The sequence below is a fragment of the Nomia melanderi genome, chromosome 1 (assembly GCF_051020985.1).
Source record: "Nomia melanderi isolate GNS246 chromosome 1, iyNomMela1, whole genome shotgun sequence".
NCBI lineage: Eukaryota > Metazoa > Arthropoda > Insecta > Hymenoptera > Halictidae > Nomia > Nomia melanderi.
Genome location: NC_134999.1, coordinates 34,463,009 through 34,480,550, shown reverse-complemented (window position 1 = coordinate 34,480,550; position 17,542 = coordinate 34,463,009). Strand labels below are relative to the sequence as shown.

Below are 17,542 nucleotides of genomic sequence, written 5' to 3'. Positions count from 1 at the left end.
TGACCCCGCAAGCTAGTCGGAACCAGTCTGCGCCAACGATCGTGTCTCCCGCTCGCGTCCGTCCCACCCTTTCCACTGGCCCAGCCGCTGTCACGGCCCTCCTCGTCCCGCTTCGCCACCGCCGGTCTTCTAACCCCCGTCTTGACGGGAACAGGAATGTCGCCGGGGGAGGATTAGATTTCGCGTCCTCGACCGATGATGCCTGGATGCGAACGGTTAGCTGGGGAACGCGACGCGAGTATTGGGAACCTTTAAAAAGTGAGTTCAGCCCTTTGAAGGGAGGTTTAACCCTTTGCACTCGAGAGGTGACTCTCACCATACAATTTGATATACCTGAGTCTTTACCCGCCTACATGTGATTTTTGAAGTTTTAACGGTAGAACACATCGTGCAGACAAATTTTCTGAAACGAGGAAACGGTTTATTCTATTGTTCCTAGAAAAATTGATGTTCGACCAGTTAGATCTTGGAAATTAGGGATTTAAAATTAGGTTATTACGATACTTGTAACTGACATAAACGTTTGCCAAGTAATGTTTATAAATTCAGTATGCGTCAAATTGACGCACTCCGTAAACGTAGTGTTAACATAGGAACATCACTAGAAGAAACTAGTGGAAATCCAGAGAAGATAGAACAAAGTCTGATTTTTGAAAGTGATCGGAATATACAGTGATATAATATAAGTAAATAAGAACCTAGGATTACGTTGAGCTGTTGGGATTCCATTTAAAAAATCTATCATAAAATTATTAGCTATGTTACATATATAGCTCAACTCTAATGAACAACTTGTAACTCTGTTAGTCGCTAATGACCCAAGTGTTGATGCGACTATGAATAAATATAAATAAAAAAATTTGATATACCGAAATCAAAGTTTTACATGTAATATTAAGCTTCTTACAATCCATGAATATTTGAAATATTGAAATAACTTTGCTTCTTAACTGATGCGCATCTATAACTCATTGGAAGCTGTTGAACGTTTCTAGTGAAAAACTTCCGAGTGCAAAGGGTTAACCCTTCGGCTATGCAGAATGTTGCTTCAACGAGTATTTCTAAGAAAGTGTATTGAAACTATCAGAACACTGAATTGGACTGAATTAAACCGATCATATTTACATATACATATGACTAATTGAAGATTTAATGGTTGAATTAGAGTTCGCTTATGATGGCTCTAAGCGAGCTTTGCTGTAATTATCGTCGATAACATTTTATAGGCGCCTATGGGCGTGCACAGTATGTCGGAAGCAAGTTCTTCAAGCGCCTTTAGGCGCCAACGGTAGCCAGTTAAGAGGTTGAAGTACTGCGAGAGGTTAAAGAATTGTTGATTGTCGTTCGAACAGGAATGCGAAATGATAGATCGGTTATTGAGTTAGAAGAGGTGTTAGAAGAACAAAAAGTAAAAGAGGCAATGTTAGTATCAGTTATTAATTAGGGAATCGTATAGGATATTGACAAGGGAGATTGAATTTTCTTCGAGATTATATTGCGCAAGCCACGTTTCGAATTCCCGTTTCCCCGTGCGGTTGCAGGGCGCAGTTTAAAAGTCCACGGCAGCGACACGATCAATTCTAAAGAAACGAAACGGTTCCCGACCCCGAATAACCATTCCACAGATTAAGGAGCTTAATAAGCGCGAGGCAGCGCGCCCGATTAAACGGAACCCGGACACGAAACGCAAAAAAGAAGCGGCAACGGCGAAGTTAGTCGCAAAAATACGATCGCGCGTACGTTATCGTGCCAATTAACAAATTGGAAGGTCCAACTGGATTCCCGATGACGGCCGTTCGTTGCCATAACTGTCCTGCTCGTGCCATAAACACGGGTACCGTCGAAAAACGACCACGAGGAAAGGGGGACCGCGGCGAACGGCGGAGGGGCGAACGAGACGAGAGGCCCTTGAGTCCACAGGGGACCAAATATCGGTCCCCGAATTATGCGAAGACGTTGAATCGTCTTTACAAAGTGGAGAAGGGCATTTAATCGTCGTCACAATTAACGGGACTGCCGCCGCTGATTTAAATCCACTTACGTTCACCATAGAGGACGTCACCAATTAAATACTTATCGAGCTCGTTCGTTGAGTTCGAAGGAGAAAGAGGCTCTAGCCGATCCAAATTCCATGCAAAGCGCACGAAACGAATATCGATGTTCAAGGTAGAGTAGCAGCACGCCAATCAACTAATTGCCTCCTCGGGAAGAACGGTACCGCAAAGTATCTCGCCGTTCACCGGGGATCCAAGGCGAATCCTTTTGGCCAAGGGAGACCGGGTTATTGGCTGGTAAAGCTTACTTGAACGTTAATAACAAGGTCGTTTCACACCGGATACTCGATTGCACGGTGGCAGCCTGCCAATATCCCTGCGCGCCTCCATAAGGAGTGCGTTTTAGGTAATTGGCCGTGAATATTATCTTACTCGGGGGTTAACCCAGCCGGCCGGGAAGGGGAGAGTGCGACTATGATACCTCGAACTCGAGCGGCAACTTTTTTCCATCGGAAAGATTCACGATTGTCGACGAATTTCACGGAACTTGGAACTATACAAGACTGAACTGTTAATCAACAATCGGATGCAAGGAACATCTAGGAAATTAGTTAAAGTCTCAGATCACTTTTCAAACCTACCGAACGCTTCACCCGTATCCTCAACATTTAACCCTTAACGGTCGTCAGTCACCTCTGACGTGACAACAATACTTTGTACCACGGTCGTATGGCTCGTCTGAGGTGACAAGACGGATCACATCGAAACTCATACGTTTGTAATACTGCTTGATAAAGTAAATCGTTTCTAACAAAAATGTTGTTACAGTACTGAGTATTTTCCACGTATTTGAAAACAACTATAACTTAGCGAGAATCATGAATATGAGGTTAACACTTGATTTACGGACGTTTATTCTAAATTTTATTCAATTGTTTCTAGAAAAAGTTCGTCTATATAAATCGCGAAGATTATAACTTCAAAACCAGACTGCAATGCGTATTCGCATAATTGCGCGAATCAAAATCGACTTAAACTGACACTAAATAAATAATTAAAAAATGCAATACTCGTCAAATTGACGGGTACCGTAAATCTAGTGTTAATATTATTCCTCCTAGCAACTGCTCAAAATTCTCGTTACCTTCGAAAACAGGATTCCCCGTTCAAAGGTTCTAATCAATACCAACATGCACAAGATAGAAGCTGCACGAGCAACAGAACCGTCCCGAATTTTTCAGGCATCGATTCCGAGGTGTCCCAGGCACTCGGAGCGCACCCAGCGCGTACGGTCGCGTGATTCAGAGTCGCATACCAGCGGGCGTCGCGTCGCGTCGCGTTGCGTCGCGGCCGGTTAAAATTCCCGGCCGAAAGTTCGTACGTTTCAATTAGAGAGTTTTTCCGGTGGCGCGCGCGTTAGAAGACCTACGGCCTTGGCGCGGGGCGTCAAGATTAATCACGCGGCGGAGTGTTCTTGGCCGGCAATTAATTAAACGGTCACGGGTTAGCAATAGGGGCTCTCTATTCAGGAGATAGCTTTATCAATGCCGTTCCCTTTTGCCGCCACGGTGTCTCGCTGGGCTTCGCGCGCGGCCAAGAAAATTCCTCGCTAATGTATGCGCAAACATCCCCCGGGCCACGCCGAGCCGGGCCCCGGAGCCGGGCCCCGAGCGTACCGCGTAAATCAGCGGAGGAATAGAGTCAGGTGCGAGACGCGACGCGACGCGACGCGACGCGGCGCGACGCCTCGTGGGCGTGCGGGCTTAGACGTCCCGCGAAACACGCAGGCGCGGGCCCGGCCTTTCGAGAAAGTTATGCCCGGTGGAAATGAATTCCGCCGCGCGCGTGAAACATGCGATTACCGGGCAAGAGTTATACGCTCGCTTACGGACAGCCGGATTTTTCCTCGAGCCAACGACCGACGCCAAAAATCGTGTTCCTTGCGAACGATCGTTCATAATTCATCAAACGCGGACCCCGTTCCGTTGATCGACGACGAGGCTTCCCGGTCGGACGCGGAAAAAAGCTTGTTTAATCATCGCCGATTATACACGCGGTTTTTGTCGCCACGCGTCTTTGAACGACCGCGAAAACGAGGCGACGTTCTCGCCGAATTTTGGGACGTTCCTCGGTTGAATGGGCCGTTGGCGGAGTATTCTTCGCGAATCAGTGTGTCGAGCTGCTCGGTGCCTCGGTATGAATAGCGTGGAGAAGATATGGTACGCGATAAATGAAGTTCTATTTCGTAGAGTTTAATATCCCGCGGAAATCCGAACGAATCATCGAGGAATTTTTGTAAGAATCTGTTGCTGGTTGATAGGTAACTAGGGAATTCGAGTGTGGCGTGATATAGTAGTTGTCGGGGAACTGTACGTTGAATTCCGGTAGTCGGCAACCGGTCGTTCGTCGTTTGAATCCCGAGTTTTTCGACCTCGATCAAGTTCACGCGGTGTTTACTGGGCGAAGAAGACGCGCGGATCAACAGCGATCGTGGCTTGATCGTTGTGTAACGGTAGCGGGGAAGATCGATCGTTATCCGACTGGTTCGCGGGCCAAGGCAGATTGATTTGCATGCGGGAAGGAGGCTCGCCGGTGATTTAATTGAATCTAACCATCGATACACGGTCGCGGGCGGTCCGCGACTGCCAGAAGCGGTTGTTGCGCCGATATTGCGCCGGCTCAGGCAGCGGGCGAGCGGCAGCTGTTCCGATCGCCATTACCGTAACAAACAAGTGCTCCTTATCGAGCGTTTATTGCACGTCGCGGAGTAATAGCGCGATATTGCATCGTTCGCGGGGCCGATAAAACTCGCGCAGCGGCGGCGTGCCGACCGCGGCCAGATAACGACGGGGCCGCGTATGCAAAACACACCACGAAAATTAATCGTCTGGCCGGGAGGGCCGGTGAACGCCGCGAGACAGAAACGCGGTCGCGCCGCGGAATCGAACGGGAATACCGAGGCCCGGTATCTTTCTCGTTGAGGTTCGATCTTAACGCGTCGACTGCCACGCCGAACGCCGGTATTCGGGGCTTGGAAATTATAAGAAAACAATTACACTTTGGGAGATAACCGATTTCGAGTGAAACTGTTCAATAGGGGGAATAACTAGATAATAGTGCAACGTAAGAGTTGTGATACTATACAGTTAATATTTCATCCTTTTTATCTTCACCAGGAGAAGAATAAATGGTACATAGGAGGCTGTTATTCTTCTTGACAGTCAACGGTTTAACCGTTTCGGTGCAATAGACATTCGCGGACACGCGATCGACATTATTGCAAGTAACGCGATTGCTCTTCCTTCGTTTCAGCTGGGAAAATTAGGAACAGTAATGCGGTAGTAATTTTCTAATTCTAAATCAGAGTATGTAGAGCGATCTGTTATAGTGTTTCTAAGGTAAACAGCGAGGGAAAATAGAAATAAATAGAGAAACTCGATTCGAATGCTCGAACTGCGGTTTGTTTCGACACAGCGGTCGAGTGCCGCCGTAATGGCGATTTCGAGGTTCGATTATGGTACCCCGTTAGCTCGATACTGAAGATAGAGATCTAAGCGGATGAATGCGGGCGGACGATAATACGGTTAAGATAATTAATGATAATCATACTTTTAGTGTCGCGGCGGTAAGAGCGATACTGCCGGCTGATTTTTCAGCGGAACGATCGAACGCGACAGGTTCCGCCGTTCTTTTTACGCGAAACAGGGATACGACGGTCGTTCGGCTAACGTCCCTTTTCAATTGAATTACGATACTCTACCTGTTACTTTGACGCGGAAGATAGGAATCTATTACGCGAAGGATAACCGCAGGCAGCCGAGAAGAACGCGAGCCGCCGCTGCATACGAAACTTGATTCATCGCGCGCATTAATAATATGCAAAATATGTTTGCACATTTGGTTAAACTTGATCGGGAGCTTTTTATCAGCGCGCCGCGTTTTTAACGAAGTTCTCCGGAGACGAACACCTTGGCGCCATAAATACTTACTGTCATTATTGCACGTAGTCATCGACGGAATACGAATCCCCCAAACTCAAAACTACGATCCGTTGTCAAGCTGTTCTATCAGGTGTGCCGAAATGAGATTCGTCGATGAGAAACAAAATGAAAACACCATCATCTCCCTTTAACACGTTGAATGTCATAGGGGTCACCGGTGTCCCCGCCCGAATTCAATTACCTTGATTCCCTGAATGAAACGATGATTATTTGAAACGACTCCTGTATCGCAAACAACGTTACCCAATCCGACGACAATCAACGAGAAAAACCCGCGATAATAACGCCGCGATCCAATTAAATAATTTCCCATTGTACTCTTCCCATTCCGCATAATCTGCGGCATAAAATCGCGCGGCATTCAACGTGTTAACTTTCATAAACAATTCCACCGTTTTATCCGGCAACGTCCCTCGCCGGCGCGCCCGACACGAAACCCATGCACCATCCCGAAAATCAATCGCATCGAGCGTGAATCGCTCGCCCTTGGGAGCGCAGAAAAATCGCGCATGCAGAGAAACAGAGAAAGAGAGACGGGAAGAGAGCTGGTTAGGGTGCAGGGAAGAAGAAAGAAAGCGCGTGTAAAAGCGGAGGGATAACGCGGGTTCGTTAGAGGCAGAGAGAAAGAGACAGAGAGAGAGAGAAAGAGAGAAAGAGAGTGTAAGCGAGAGAGAGAGAGAAAGAGCGGATACAGGATAAAGGAGTAGCCGGTTCGAGGAAAAGTCGTCGGGCCGTGTTTCGCGCTCGCGCGCGCTCGTCCTCGTGGGGCGTGAAACACTTGAAAATCCCGGTTATGCAAAACATAGGAAAACGGCCCTCTCGAGGCCAGGACGTTAGGTGGAACACGTAATTGAAAGCACTTTAGAGACCCTACGGAGAGAGAGTGCACGCACAACGAGCACTCGCATTTGCATTCAGTGGCAGAGGGAATGCCTTTTAACCGAAATGACTGCCGTGTATATGACAAACGCCAGGTTTATGTGCCGGAACGATGGGAATATTTATTGGCACGAATTAATGTCTCCGCTCGTCCATGCCCCGGCCGTTATATTTATTGGGACATTTCGTTGCGCGCGGATACGCGACGCGACGCGGTGCGGCGCGGCGCGACGCGACGCGACGGCCGGGCGTAAAAACAAACAGGAAAAAAGCAACAAACAACAAACAAACGAAAGAGTAGGAGTAGCAGGAGGCGGTGGAGGCGGAGGAGGAGTAGGGGGAAGGAAAAAACACGTGAAAAATAAATGGGCGGGTAGAAGGGGTGAAAAAAACGCGCGCAGACGAGACAAAACGACGGGAAAAAAGGCGAGGAGCCTCTATTCAAGCGGCGAACGGGGAAAAGGATACCGGCGCGAACAGAAATCCGGGACCCCGGACCGTTTCGCCGCGGGTTTGATGCCTTCTTCGCGGTTGTCTCGTCCGCGGCGGCCCTATCGTCGACGTTTCCGCGCTGATAATATATCTCGCGGCTGACTTTAAGGCACCATAAACACGGGGAAACGCCTCCGCCGAGAAATCTTCTGGAAAAAGGATCTAATAAATCGAGTTATCGCGGCCAGCCAACGAGAAAGAGACGGGGTAGAGCTAAAGGGTTCTCCGTCGCGCGTCACGGATCGGTTGGAAGATCGATCTTTCGAAGGGATTCCCGTTTGAGAATCTTATTCCGCCCGGAAGTCACGGTAGAAAGAAGAGAGAATTTGAAGGGGTAGACTTGTTAGAAGATCGCATGCATGGTACACACAGAGAACACGGAGAAAATCACACTTCTTCTTTGTGTAGCTTCGATTTACCTTTGTTTCCCCGCACGGTTTCTTTTCGTTCGGATTTGTTCGTTTAAACGATGTGTGAAAGGTGACGAATTAAAGAATGAACACACTTGGACTGCTCTTAATTCATATACATATATATATATATGTATATATATATATTCGTAATTGCCACGACGCTTCGTTTGCCGTAGCGAACGTATGTACAACTTACAGAGCTTGCGACTTATAAACTCCACGGGTTACGGATTATCTGATTGTTTTGTACAAAGAGCTACTTCGATTGTTTCGCTCGCCTTCACTCGCATCTTTCTTTTTTCTTTCTTTCTCACTCGCTCGTACTCACTCTGTTGCGTGCTCGTATGCGCGAGAAGACATGCGTCTCGTACGGGAACGGCGGACGATTGGTCGGTTATTATTTCAAGTGGTTTCATTTCGTTTCCTGCGCGAATACTCTTCGTGATATCCTTCACGCTGCGACGCAATGTGCACGCGGTCCTGAAGACTCTCGATCGACGGCTGAACGCCGCTTTTAACCGTTCTCGAGACTCGACGTCGAACAAGAAACTTCGATCCTGGTGGTAATATTTGCAAAGTGTTTCAATCTTCTTCGGAGTGTCGTCGGGAAATTTTACTCGAATATTAATCTGTTCACCGTTGATCGTTTGCTATTCTTAATAGTCGATATTAAAAATCGCCGATTCAATTGATAAACTACGATCTAACTTGTCTCCATAATTCGATGGAATCGATGAAACTTCCGGTAAACGTATAGAAAAATAAATGAAACGAGAATCTACAGTTTCTTGCCGCGTGTCGATCGAGAATCTCAGAGTGATCGCGTCGCAGCGAGCGGATTCCGCGCGATCGGCGCAGGAATTTCGGGTTTCAACAAGTTTTCAACAAACGAACGAGTCTCGAACCACGCTACTCTTCGCACTATCTTCGAATAGAAGTTCCGAATCAATCGTCCACCGCTGGTCGCAGATCGGTCGCGATTAATCGACCCTCGAACGAACGTGTCGCGCGATTCGAAGTCGCGTTACGGACGCGTTCGCCACCGAGACGATACGGAATTCGACGGTAGCGAACGAAAAACAGAAGAAAAAAACACAGAGGGTGCGGCTGAACGTATCGGGTACGCAGAGGGGACAACGATAACCGCAACAATTATAATAATTACAATAATATTAATGAAGACGATGTCGACGATAAGAATAATAAAAAAAAAAAAAAAGAAGAAGAAGGAAAACGAAGTTAATAATATCAATAAGAATTATAATATAATTAAGAATAAATCATATTTTTAGCGTCGGTGTTGTAATAATAAACGTAAATATTAAATAATTAATGAATAACATGCCTCGGGTTGTTGGTCGCGCGGACATTTCGTACCAATTCCGATCTTTCTCCTCGCACTGTCAGCGGTTCGACAGGGCTCCTGTTCCTTGCGTAGAAAAAGCGGCCGAGCGGAACAAGAGGCGACGATCAACGACCAATCGACACGAGCTTTTCCTCGTTTATGCATACGATCGCACGCAGCATTTATCCACGCGAACGCCATCGCTTCATCCGTGAAACATGCACGCGGTGTTACGTTCGCGGGACCGTCATCTTTTTCCGCGTGAAAGATACGCGCGGTGAATACTGTTCGTATGTATATATTTATATATATATATATATATATATCTTTTTTTTTTCATTTTGACCGTGTTTCTTTCCTCCCGTCTATGTTCTCTCGTAATCTACGCGTACACGCACAACTGCAGTTATCGTTCGTTCGTTTCTCGAAAATCTGTCGAACGTGTCTTTCCCTTGCGCATACACGACACGCGCGCAAACAATCGGACTCACTCATTCGATCTCTCTCACTCTCTCTCACTCTCTCTCTCTCTCTCTCTCTCTCTCTCGCGACTCGTTCCTTTCTATTTTTTTTCCCATTTTGTTATTCCGTATTTCGCTTGCTAATTGGAACGATATACAGCGGCGTAGCGCGACAACAGTAGCCGCGCGCCGATTGGACACCGACGGACGTCGAACGAGACGTCACCGTATTCTCCAACCGGTCAGAGAGAAAAAAGGAATATTGCTAAACGCGGAAAATATAATACACGTGTTGTCTCTCACTTTTCTCCTTATGCGTTTCTACATGTACACGTATATATTTACACGTATATACACACACACGTATACATATAAAAACCGCGCGAAGCCGCGACACGTCTAGCCCTTCTCTACGAATACCTCGCATCCGATACTATCTTCTACCGCCTTTCTTTCCTGCAGTCCCTCTACGCTTACTGTCAACCATCCTCTAACTCTCCCCCACGGCTATACCCTGGATATTTCATTCTTACACGCGTGCTGCGTGCTGCAGCGTTCGTTTATCACAGTAAGGTTTTATCATTTCGCGTTCTCCTACTCTCCTTTTCTCTCTCTCTCTCTCTCTCTCTATCTTACTCTCTTACTCTCGCTCTATCTATCTACCTCTCGCACATTCACACTAAATGTTCCGCACTTCTTTCGACACGAAAACGAGCACGCACACGCGGGAGTTCGTACATTATATCACACGCAGTGCAGCAGAACCTCGATTATAGTCCGATTTAATTGGTACATCGTGAAGATCTCCCGAAGAAGTTTCTTCGCTCGCGATTCTCGCGAGATTCCGTCGATTATAAATTACCGGGACCAACGAAGACTTCGTATCGACTTCTAAGCCGCGAGAAATAATGATCCGAATAACGGAGATTCCACTGCAGGTGCTCGTCAAGAGAAGGATCGGCGAGGATTCGTCGAACGAGCGACAACGGTTCTCGTCGATCCTTTATAGCACGGATCGCGCGACGATCCGGACAGTCGCGGGGGGTTGCGAGGGAGAACGCGGCTCGTCGACCCGCGGATCACTAGTTCGCGAGTGGCGCGTCTCCTCTCCCGAATTTTCTCGCCCGCCGTTAAAGGAACGCGTCTCGCGTGCTTTCCCTCGCGGGAACGAGAACGAAACCCTGGGAAAACGTGGGGGTCCGTGTGCGGCGTCGATTCGACGCAAGCTTCGGGAACGAGCGGAAACTCCTGGCGCGCGTTTGTTTCTTTTTTTTTTTTCTTATTCTCGTTTATTTCCTCTCCTCTACTTTCGGCCAAGAGAATATTGGAACCGGAACTCACTTCTACGGGCTACACACGCTTCTCACGGGAAAATTTGGATACTTCGTCGTAGTCTCGCGGTCCCTTTTCTTCGTCCTTACGTGTATATATACATGTATATATATATATACCTGATCGATTGGTTTCCCTACAATTCTTTCGTTCTCACTCTACATCCTCGGCTCCTCCGGCATGTGGGAAAAATGGCGTCTGGTCCTCGACGAGAGAAACTGTCTCACCTAGTAATATTTTTTCTCTCCGCTCCTCGTCCGTGAAATTTTCCCGAGGCTGCGAGGAACCGTTCGCGGTCCCGCCTCGACCCCCACGTCTCCGAGCCCGCTCGATTTCGCAAGCTCTCTCTCTCGCTCGCTCCGTTTCTCTCCGTCGTGCTCATTATCATTTTTTTTCTTTCTTTATTTCGCCCTCTCACTGTCTCTGTTCTCTGTGTACCGCGGGAGTCCTCCCACGCATGTACAGCGGTCCGCCCAAGCTTGTGTGTCACTCTAAGCTATCCTACGAGGTTATTGTTTTTGCGTTAGGTTTCAGGGGATTTATCCATGGTTATGTTGTATTTATTTTTATTGGGCTTGGGGTGGGTGGGTGGTGGTGGTGGTGGGCGGGGGGAGGGAATCTTTGTAATGCTTTTCGTCACTCGGATAGGGTGAGCCAGAAGAAAGCGTTCGGCCCCGGGCTTTCCCTCGCGCGGCTTTCGATCGATCTGTCGGATGCCGAGAGGATTCTTCGGTCCGGGACGAGAAGAAACGTTGGCAAACGATTCAGAACGCGAAAACAACGGGGAGAAAGTAAACCGGCGACGAGCTTCTGTTGACTCAGCCTACGCTCTCGACGTTTAAGCTCAAAATTGATCGTCGGCCCTCGCGGGCTGCCGGACATTTTGAGTTTAAATCGCTCGAAATTCCCTACGTTCTGGACCCTGAGTGTAGAACCGCGGCGGGTGGACTGATCGGCTCGCGGAACCGGAAACGAAGGGGGAAGGAGAACAGATCCGAGACGCGTGTCCGTCGTGGAATCGAAGAAGAGTTCGGTGGAAGCCGGTTCCGATCGGGCGAGGAACGAACACGCGCGCCGTGAAAAGAGAAAACAGAGGTATACACAAGGGAGCACGAGTAGCAAACAAAGCTGTCGCTTTGCATCGTGCTCGCCACGTCAGACCAAGTTTCCGTTCGCATCCGCGCGTCGCTCGGCCGTCGTCGTCGGACAGCGCCGTTCGCCGTAAATTCTCGTCGGGGATGTCGTTCGCGCGCGACGGATTCTACGCCGGGATAACGTTTCCGTGGACTTCTCTCTGCGCTTTGAAAATCGAACAACCTTCCAACCGTTCCGTGGCGGAGAATTACGGGGGGAACGGCGGCTACGCCCTTTCCCGGGGAAAGGATCCGCTCGTTTCCAGCCAATTACGAGAGGAAACACGGGGATCGAGTGTCTACGAGTTGCAAGCTTCTACCGATCGATGGGAATTTACCTTAGGAAGACTAAGCCTTGACGTCAAGCCGCACGATCACTTGTTTTCGAAGCTAAAGATAAAGGTAATAATATCTCTACTGTATCGAGAACTCTTCAAAATCAATCTTGGAATCATAGATTACAGTCCCTTGTAATAACTCCGCTAAACGACAATGAACAGTTTCTAGTTTTGATCGTTCCACGCTGGGGAAATAGTCTCGACCTTTGGTAAATGATGCGAAAGTAGCGACCCTTAGTCTTTCTAGGGTGTTGAGTTAAGGATAGGGTCGGAAGCTAAAACCGTTCCACGGTGGCTAACTGGCTCATGCGTTTTGCTCGATCGAGTGTTCGGCCCAAGGGTGGTGGCCATTGGCTCTCGCATGATCTCGTTAATTACATAACAGTCTGCTGAACGCAACGTCGCAGAGCAGATCAAGCTACGATAATAGGGTCTATTAGGGGTGTCGGTGCTAATTGTTACACGTACTCAGGATTAATCATAGGGTCCAGAAGTGGAAATGTCGTCGCGACGGTGTTAGTATGCAAAGTGAGCGCGACGTACTCGCGGGTAAAAAAAATAGAAAAGCGTTATGAGTTTGTTTCGGGGTGGTGCGTGAGGCGCGAGCGATCCCGAGGATCGAGACCTCGATCTTCTCGGGATCGTTCGCGCGGCTAGAAGTGCACGCTCGAGCGTATCTATACAAGCTTGATCCGTGATCGAGCGCGCACGCAAGCTGCTCCGCGAACGGGAAGGATAAACCGGCTCAGTCTAGCAACTAATCTACTATCGATCACTTACAAACGTAAAATCACATGGATCGAGGACGGATATATCGTGTGACCAAGGTTTATCCTACCCTTAGAAGCTAAAGGCAGGGGATGCACCGATCGAGATCTTGCTCGACGATCTCACTGCGTCAAAGTTCTTCAATTTCTCCTTAAACAACCATCTCTACAACAAAATTCTGCTACATCAAGACACTATTGCCATTTCAAGATTAAAGAACCCCCAATTGCGAATCGTTGGATCTTAATTCTAGAAAGACTCAAAACATCTATCTTCAGAAAATTAATACTCATCGAAGCAACTGTGTTCCAAGGAAGCTATTTTCTAAACATCGCGAAATAATCAAAAATCCACTCTCTAAATCGTCCCAACATCGAAACTATACAACGATCACCGGTAGCAAAAGAACTAGAACTTCCTGATCGAGCAAGATCAACCGACCGGTGTCTTAAGTGTCTACGCCCGGGGTCAGGCAAAAAAAAAATACAACAGGGGTAGAGTAGTAATAGATGCATGATAAATCAGCTTACATGTGAGTTAGAGGCGGAATGGCGGAATGATGCTGTGCGAGCGGGTCCGGCGACGGCCCTGGCGAGTAGACGCCGGCTCCGTGTTGCACGACCCCCTGATCGACACCCTGCGGCAGATACATCGAGATCATCTGTCTAAGGTCGCCCTGTGACTGCTGCGTCTGCTGCTGGCCCATGTATTCTCGCTTCACGACTTGGCCACCGGCCCCGGCCGTTGACGATGCTCCCGTGGGCGTCGGCGTGTGTATCCCGCCGCTCGCCGGACTCGTCGGCTCAGATTTTATACTGCTACCGCTCGGACTGTGACTGGACATCTGAGATCCGGGCTGCGCTTGGTGATAGGGGGATGGCGATCCGCCGGGCACAGTGGTGCTGCCGTATCCACCGTAACCGTTCATGTAGCTGTTGATGGGGCTCGGGCTGCCGCCGCCCATGTGGTGTCCCATGTCGTACCTGGGGTAGCCGGCGGCGGACGCAGCGGCCGCGGCGGCCGCGCCGCCCATGTGACTTCCGTAAGCGACGTGCTGTTGGTACGCCGCCGTCGGATCGTGCATCATGTATCCATTCGGCATGTATCCATTGGGCATCTGATAAACGTCACGGGAGAGCTGCGCCTGTTGGGGACCACCGGTCGTCCCGACTTGTCTCTGATCGACGCCCAGCATACCTCCAACCCCGGGCACACCGCTGCCCAACGGGAACTTGTCCTTCTTCAACAGCGTTTTTGTCTTGCGTCGCGGCCTGTACTTGTAATCCGGATGCTCCTTCATATGTACTGCTCTCAATCGTTTCGCCTCGTCGATGAAGGGTCGCTTCTCCGTCTCGCTGAGCAACTTCCACTCGGCGCCGAGCCGCTTCGAAATCTCGGAGTTATGCATCTTCGGGTTCTCCTGCGCCATCTTGCGCCGCTGTCCCCGGGACCACACCATGAACGCGTTCATCGGCCTCTTCACCCGATCTATGTTGTTGTTCTTACTGGTGTTGTTGTTGTTATTCGGCGCTTGGTGATGTTGCTGGGGCTGGGCTTGCTGCTGTTGCTGCTGATGGGGATGGTGCTGTTGCTGCTGTTGCCCGCCACCTTGTTGCGCCAATGAGTGCATGCTTTGCTGCTGCTGCTGTTGTTGCTGCTGTTGCGCGGCCTGCATCGAAGCGTAGTGATGCTGGGATGTTTGATGATGATGCTGGAGACCGAGTCCCAGGCCTCCGGCGCTCGGCGGGCTGCCGGACAGCGCCGGGCTGTGCACTATCGAACCCAGGCTACCGTACGGCGAGACCCCTGTATGATGACCCATCGGAGAAACACCCTGATGAGGGTGCGGTGGCATTTGAGCGTGTAAACTGCCACCCTTCAGGTCCGACTCCATCGTGAGCATGTCTTCTTCCCGGTGCCCGTACAGCTTGGTGCTTTTACAGGGACCGGTCGACGTTAAGAACAAAACGGGCGAACCGCTTCTTCGGCCGGGATGTACCGGTCGAACGTCCGACACCGTGCTACACCACGCTCACTGTGCAGCGGCGAAGACTATACGGCCACCGCTCCAATGGACCTTCTTCGGGATTGTGACATGTGTAGCGGTTTTGATCGTCCCTCGATCATACGCTCTCCGGTAGGATAAGTCTGTACGTGTTGTCCCGAGTCAGGGGTACTCCGAATCAGCACCACTTGTTGAAATGACTGCGACTGCACACCAACGATCACTGTTTCTCACACGAAAACAAACGTCCCTGCGTTTCCGTCTCGGCTCTGGTTCTCGGGGGAATTCGGCAGGCAGAGTCACCGTGTAACAAATCCCGTCGCACAATCGTCACCAAGCAAACGTGTTATCGAATACGACAGTCAACCGAGCACACCGCACATTTTACGATCTACGAATCCGCGCATTCCTGGATCCTGTTACTCCGTTTCTCTGTCCTTCGGCTGTTGGTAATCACGAGAAGTCACCGTGAGTGTAAAGTTTCTCTCGCTCCCTCTCAGTTGTCTCTAATCATCGTGTGTACACGATATCAACACGGTCCCGGCTGGTCGCACGATCCACGCTGCAGTGTCCGAACGAGAACTGACGACACACTGTCACTTTCTTCCCCTGCTAGCACGCTGCGCGTTCTCTCTCTCTCTCTCTTTCTCTCGCTCTCTCCCTCTCTCTCTCTCTCTCTCTCTCTCTGTCTCTCGCTCCCTCTATCGTCTCTCTTTCGGAGTCCCGACGACACGGCTCGTGACTGGCTGCAGGCTAGCGATACGCTCGACGAATCGGATCGCGACGATTCGACGATACCGACCACGATCCCCGCGATTTTTCGAGCCCGAGTAAACCTCGAGAGACACCCACGACGAATATGTATATGCTGTCCGACGTGTATCACTGCTCCGAAACCGTAAGCGAATTCGTTGAACAACCGAATCCCCGTAACTGTCGGTCGATCCTGGATCCCGGCGAACGTGTGTCACTTTGTCAATGACGACGGAACGATCCGTTCGACGTCTGGTCGTCGCGCTGAATGGTACAACACACCACGCGTGTTCGGGGCCCGGTCAGCGCGTGTCGGTCCGTTGCCGCGCGCGCTCCTTCATCCGTCCCCGTGGTCCTCGTGTCGATACGCCGTGCGAGAACGAGCGTGCAGAAGACGAGGAAGAAGAAGAAGAAAGAGAAGAAGTGGAACAAGCGACAACTACATCCACTCTCGACGAAAGAACGAAACCGTCTGAGCATTTGTGGATTTCGCCTTGGGGTCCCACTCTCGGGGCTCACTTCCTGCCGAGGCGGCTGGCCCCCCTCTCTCTGTTTCGCTCGCTCCGTGGCTCGCCGTGCCCCACCACACCTAACACCCTACCATCGTACGCCGGCAGCGACCATACCTAACCGGCCAACAGACCAGACCCGAGCCTACCAACGGCAATCGATTGGCACGCAAGCCTGCCATCATTTCTCTCGACCAATCGCGCGGCTCTATCCGCCACCGAAGGCGGCGCCATTACGCCGTGACGTCACCGCCAACAACCCCGACGACCTCTCGCGGCGACGCTTTCACCCCTCTCCCACCCCTACTTCGCGCGCGCTGTTCCATCTCCCTCCGGAGCTAACGTTTTCTCTCCCGCGACTCTCTCTTTCGCCCACGGGATACGCTTCCCTCCGGCTTCGAGCGTGTGTCCATGCCGATGCTCTCCTCTCCGTCCGCTCCTCTGGGTCGCCAGTGTTTCGTCCACGCGTTCTTCTTCATCCCTGCCCTCCTCCCCCTAGTCATCCTCGAGCAACCCCCTTCAGCTCCGCGGAACCTGGACCATGGCTCTCCTCCGCGAATCCTCCCTCCTCGCGTCCTTCTCCCCGCGCTGCCACGCGTTCTCCTCGCCACCTTCCTTTTTCCAACCCCCTGACCCTCCTCCGCGAGATCGGGCCTCTCCGTTCATCCTGCGGGAATCGTGTCGCGAGGCATCCTCCTTTCGCGCGGGTCCAGTGACCTTCGAATCTCTCGCGCGCGGTCCAACGTGGCGAACCGGGGGTGGTTTCGGGGGCGAGCTGTTGCCTCTCGCGAGACGATTCGGGGGACGATGGCTCGACGATTGTCTTCCGAGGATCGCGGACCGGATTGGACCGCGATCGATTCTGCGCGCATCGATTTACCGGGGAATTGGGGCTGTTTATGGCAGGCTGAAGGGGTGAATCGCGAATGTTTGCGATCGGATACACCGGGACCGTTTGTGGAGCAAACACCGGAGATTCCTTCGGCGCGGAACGCGCGGCCGAGTCATACTAACTGCGCAGGCATTTATATCTTATCGCATTTCTCCCCGGTATCGCTCTTTCTTTCTAGATTGCGTTTTTTTCCCTTACGCCGCGGGTGAGCTTTGGCAATTGATCCG

The 17,542-nt window shown here is 50.4% G+C and overlaps 1 protein-coding gene across 4 annotated transcripts in view; it reads right to left on the bottom strand.

Moving 5' to 3' along the window:
- The window catches only part of SoxN (SRY-box transcription factor soxNeuro), a 111,770-nt gene extending 95,327 nt beyond the window's left edge, over nucleotides 1-16,443 (bottom strand). For 3 of the 4 annotated variants that reach the window (XR_012999688.1, XR_012999687.1, XM_031980097.2), the window contains exon 1: nucleotides 13,687-16,443. Coding sequence is in view for 2 of the 4 variants with exons in the window: in XM_031980097.2 (XP_031835957.1) it covers nucleotides 13,687-15,059 (1,373 nt within the window). In the remaining 2 variants the exon portion in view is untranslated. Of the gene's footprint in view, nucleotides 1-7,877; nucleotides 11,419-13,686 lie in introns of those variants that run through there. The other variant, XM_076372076.1, reaches the window with a different exon arrangement.
- Between the last annotated feature and the right edge of the window lie 1,099 nt (nucleotides 16,444-17,542).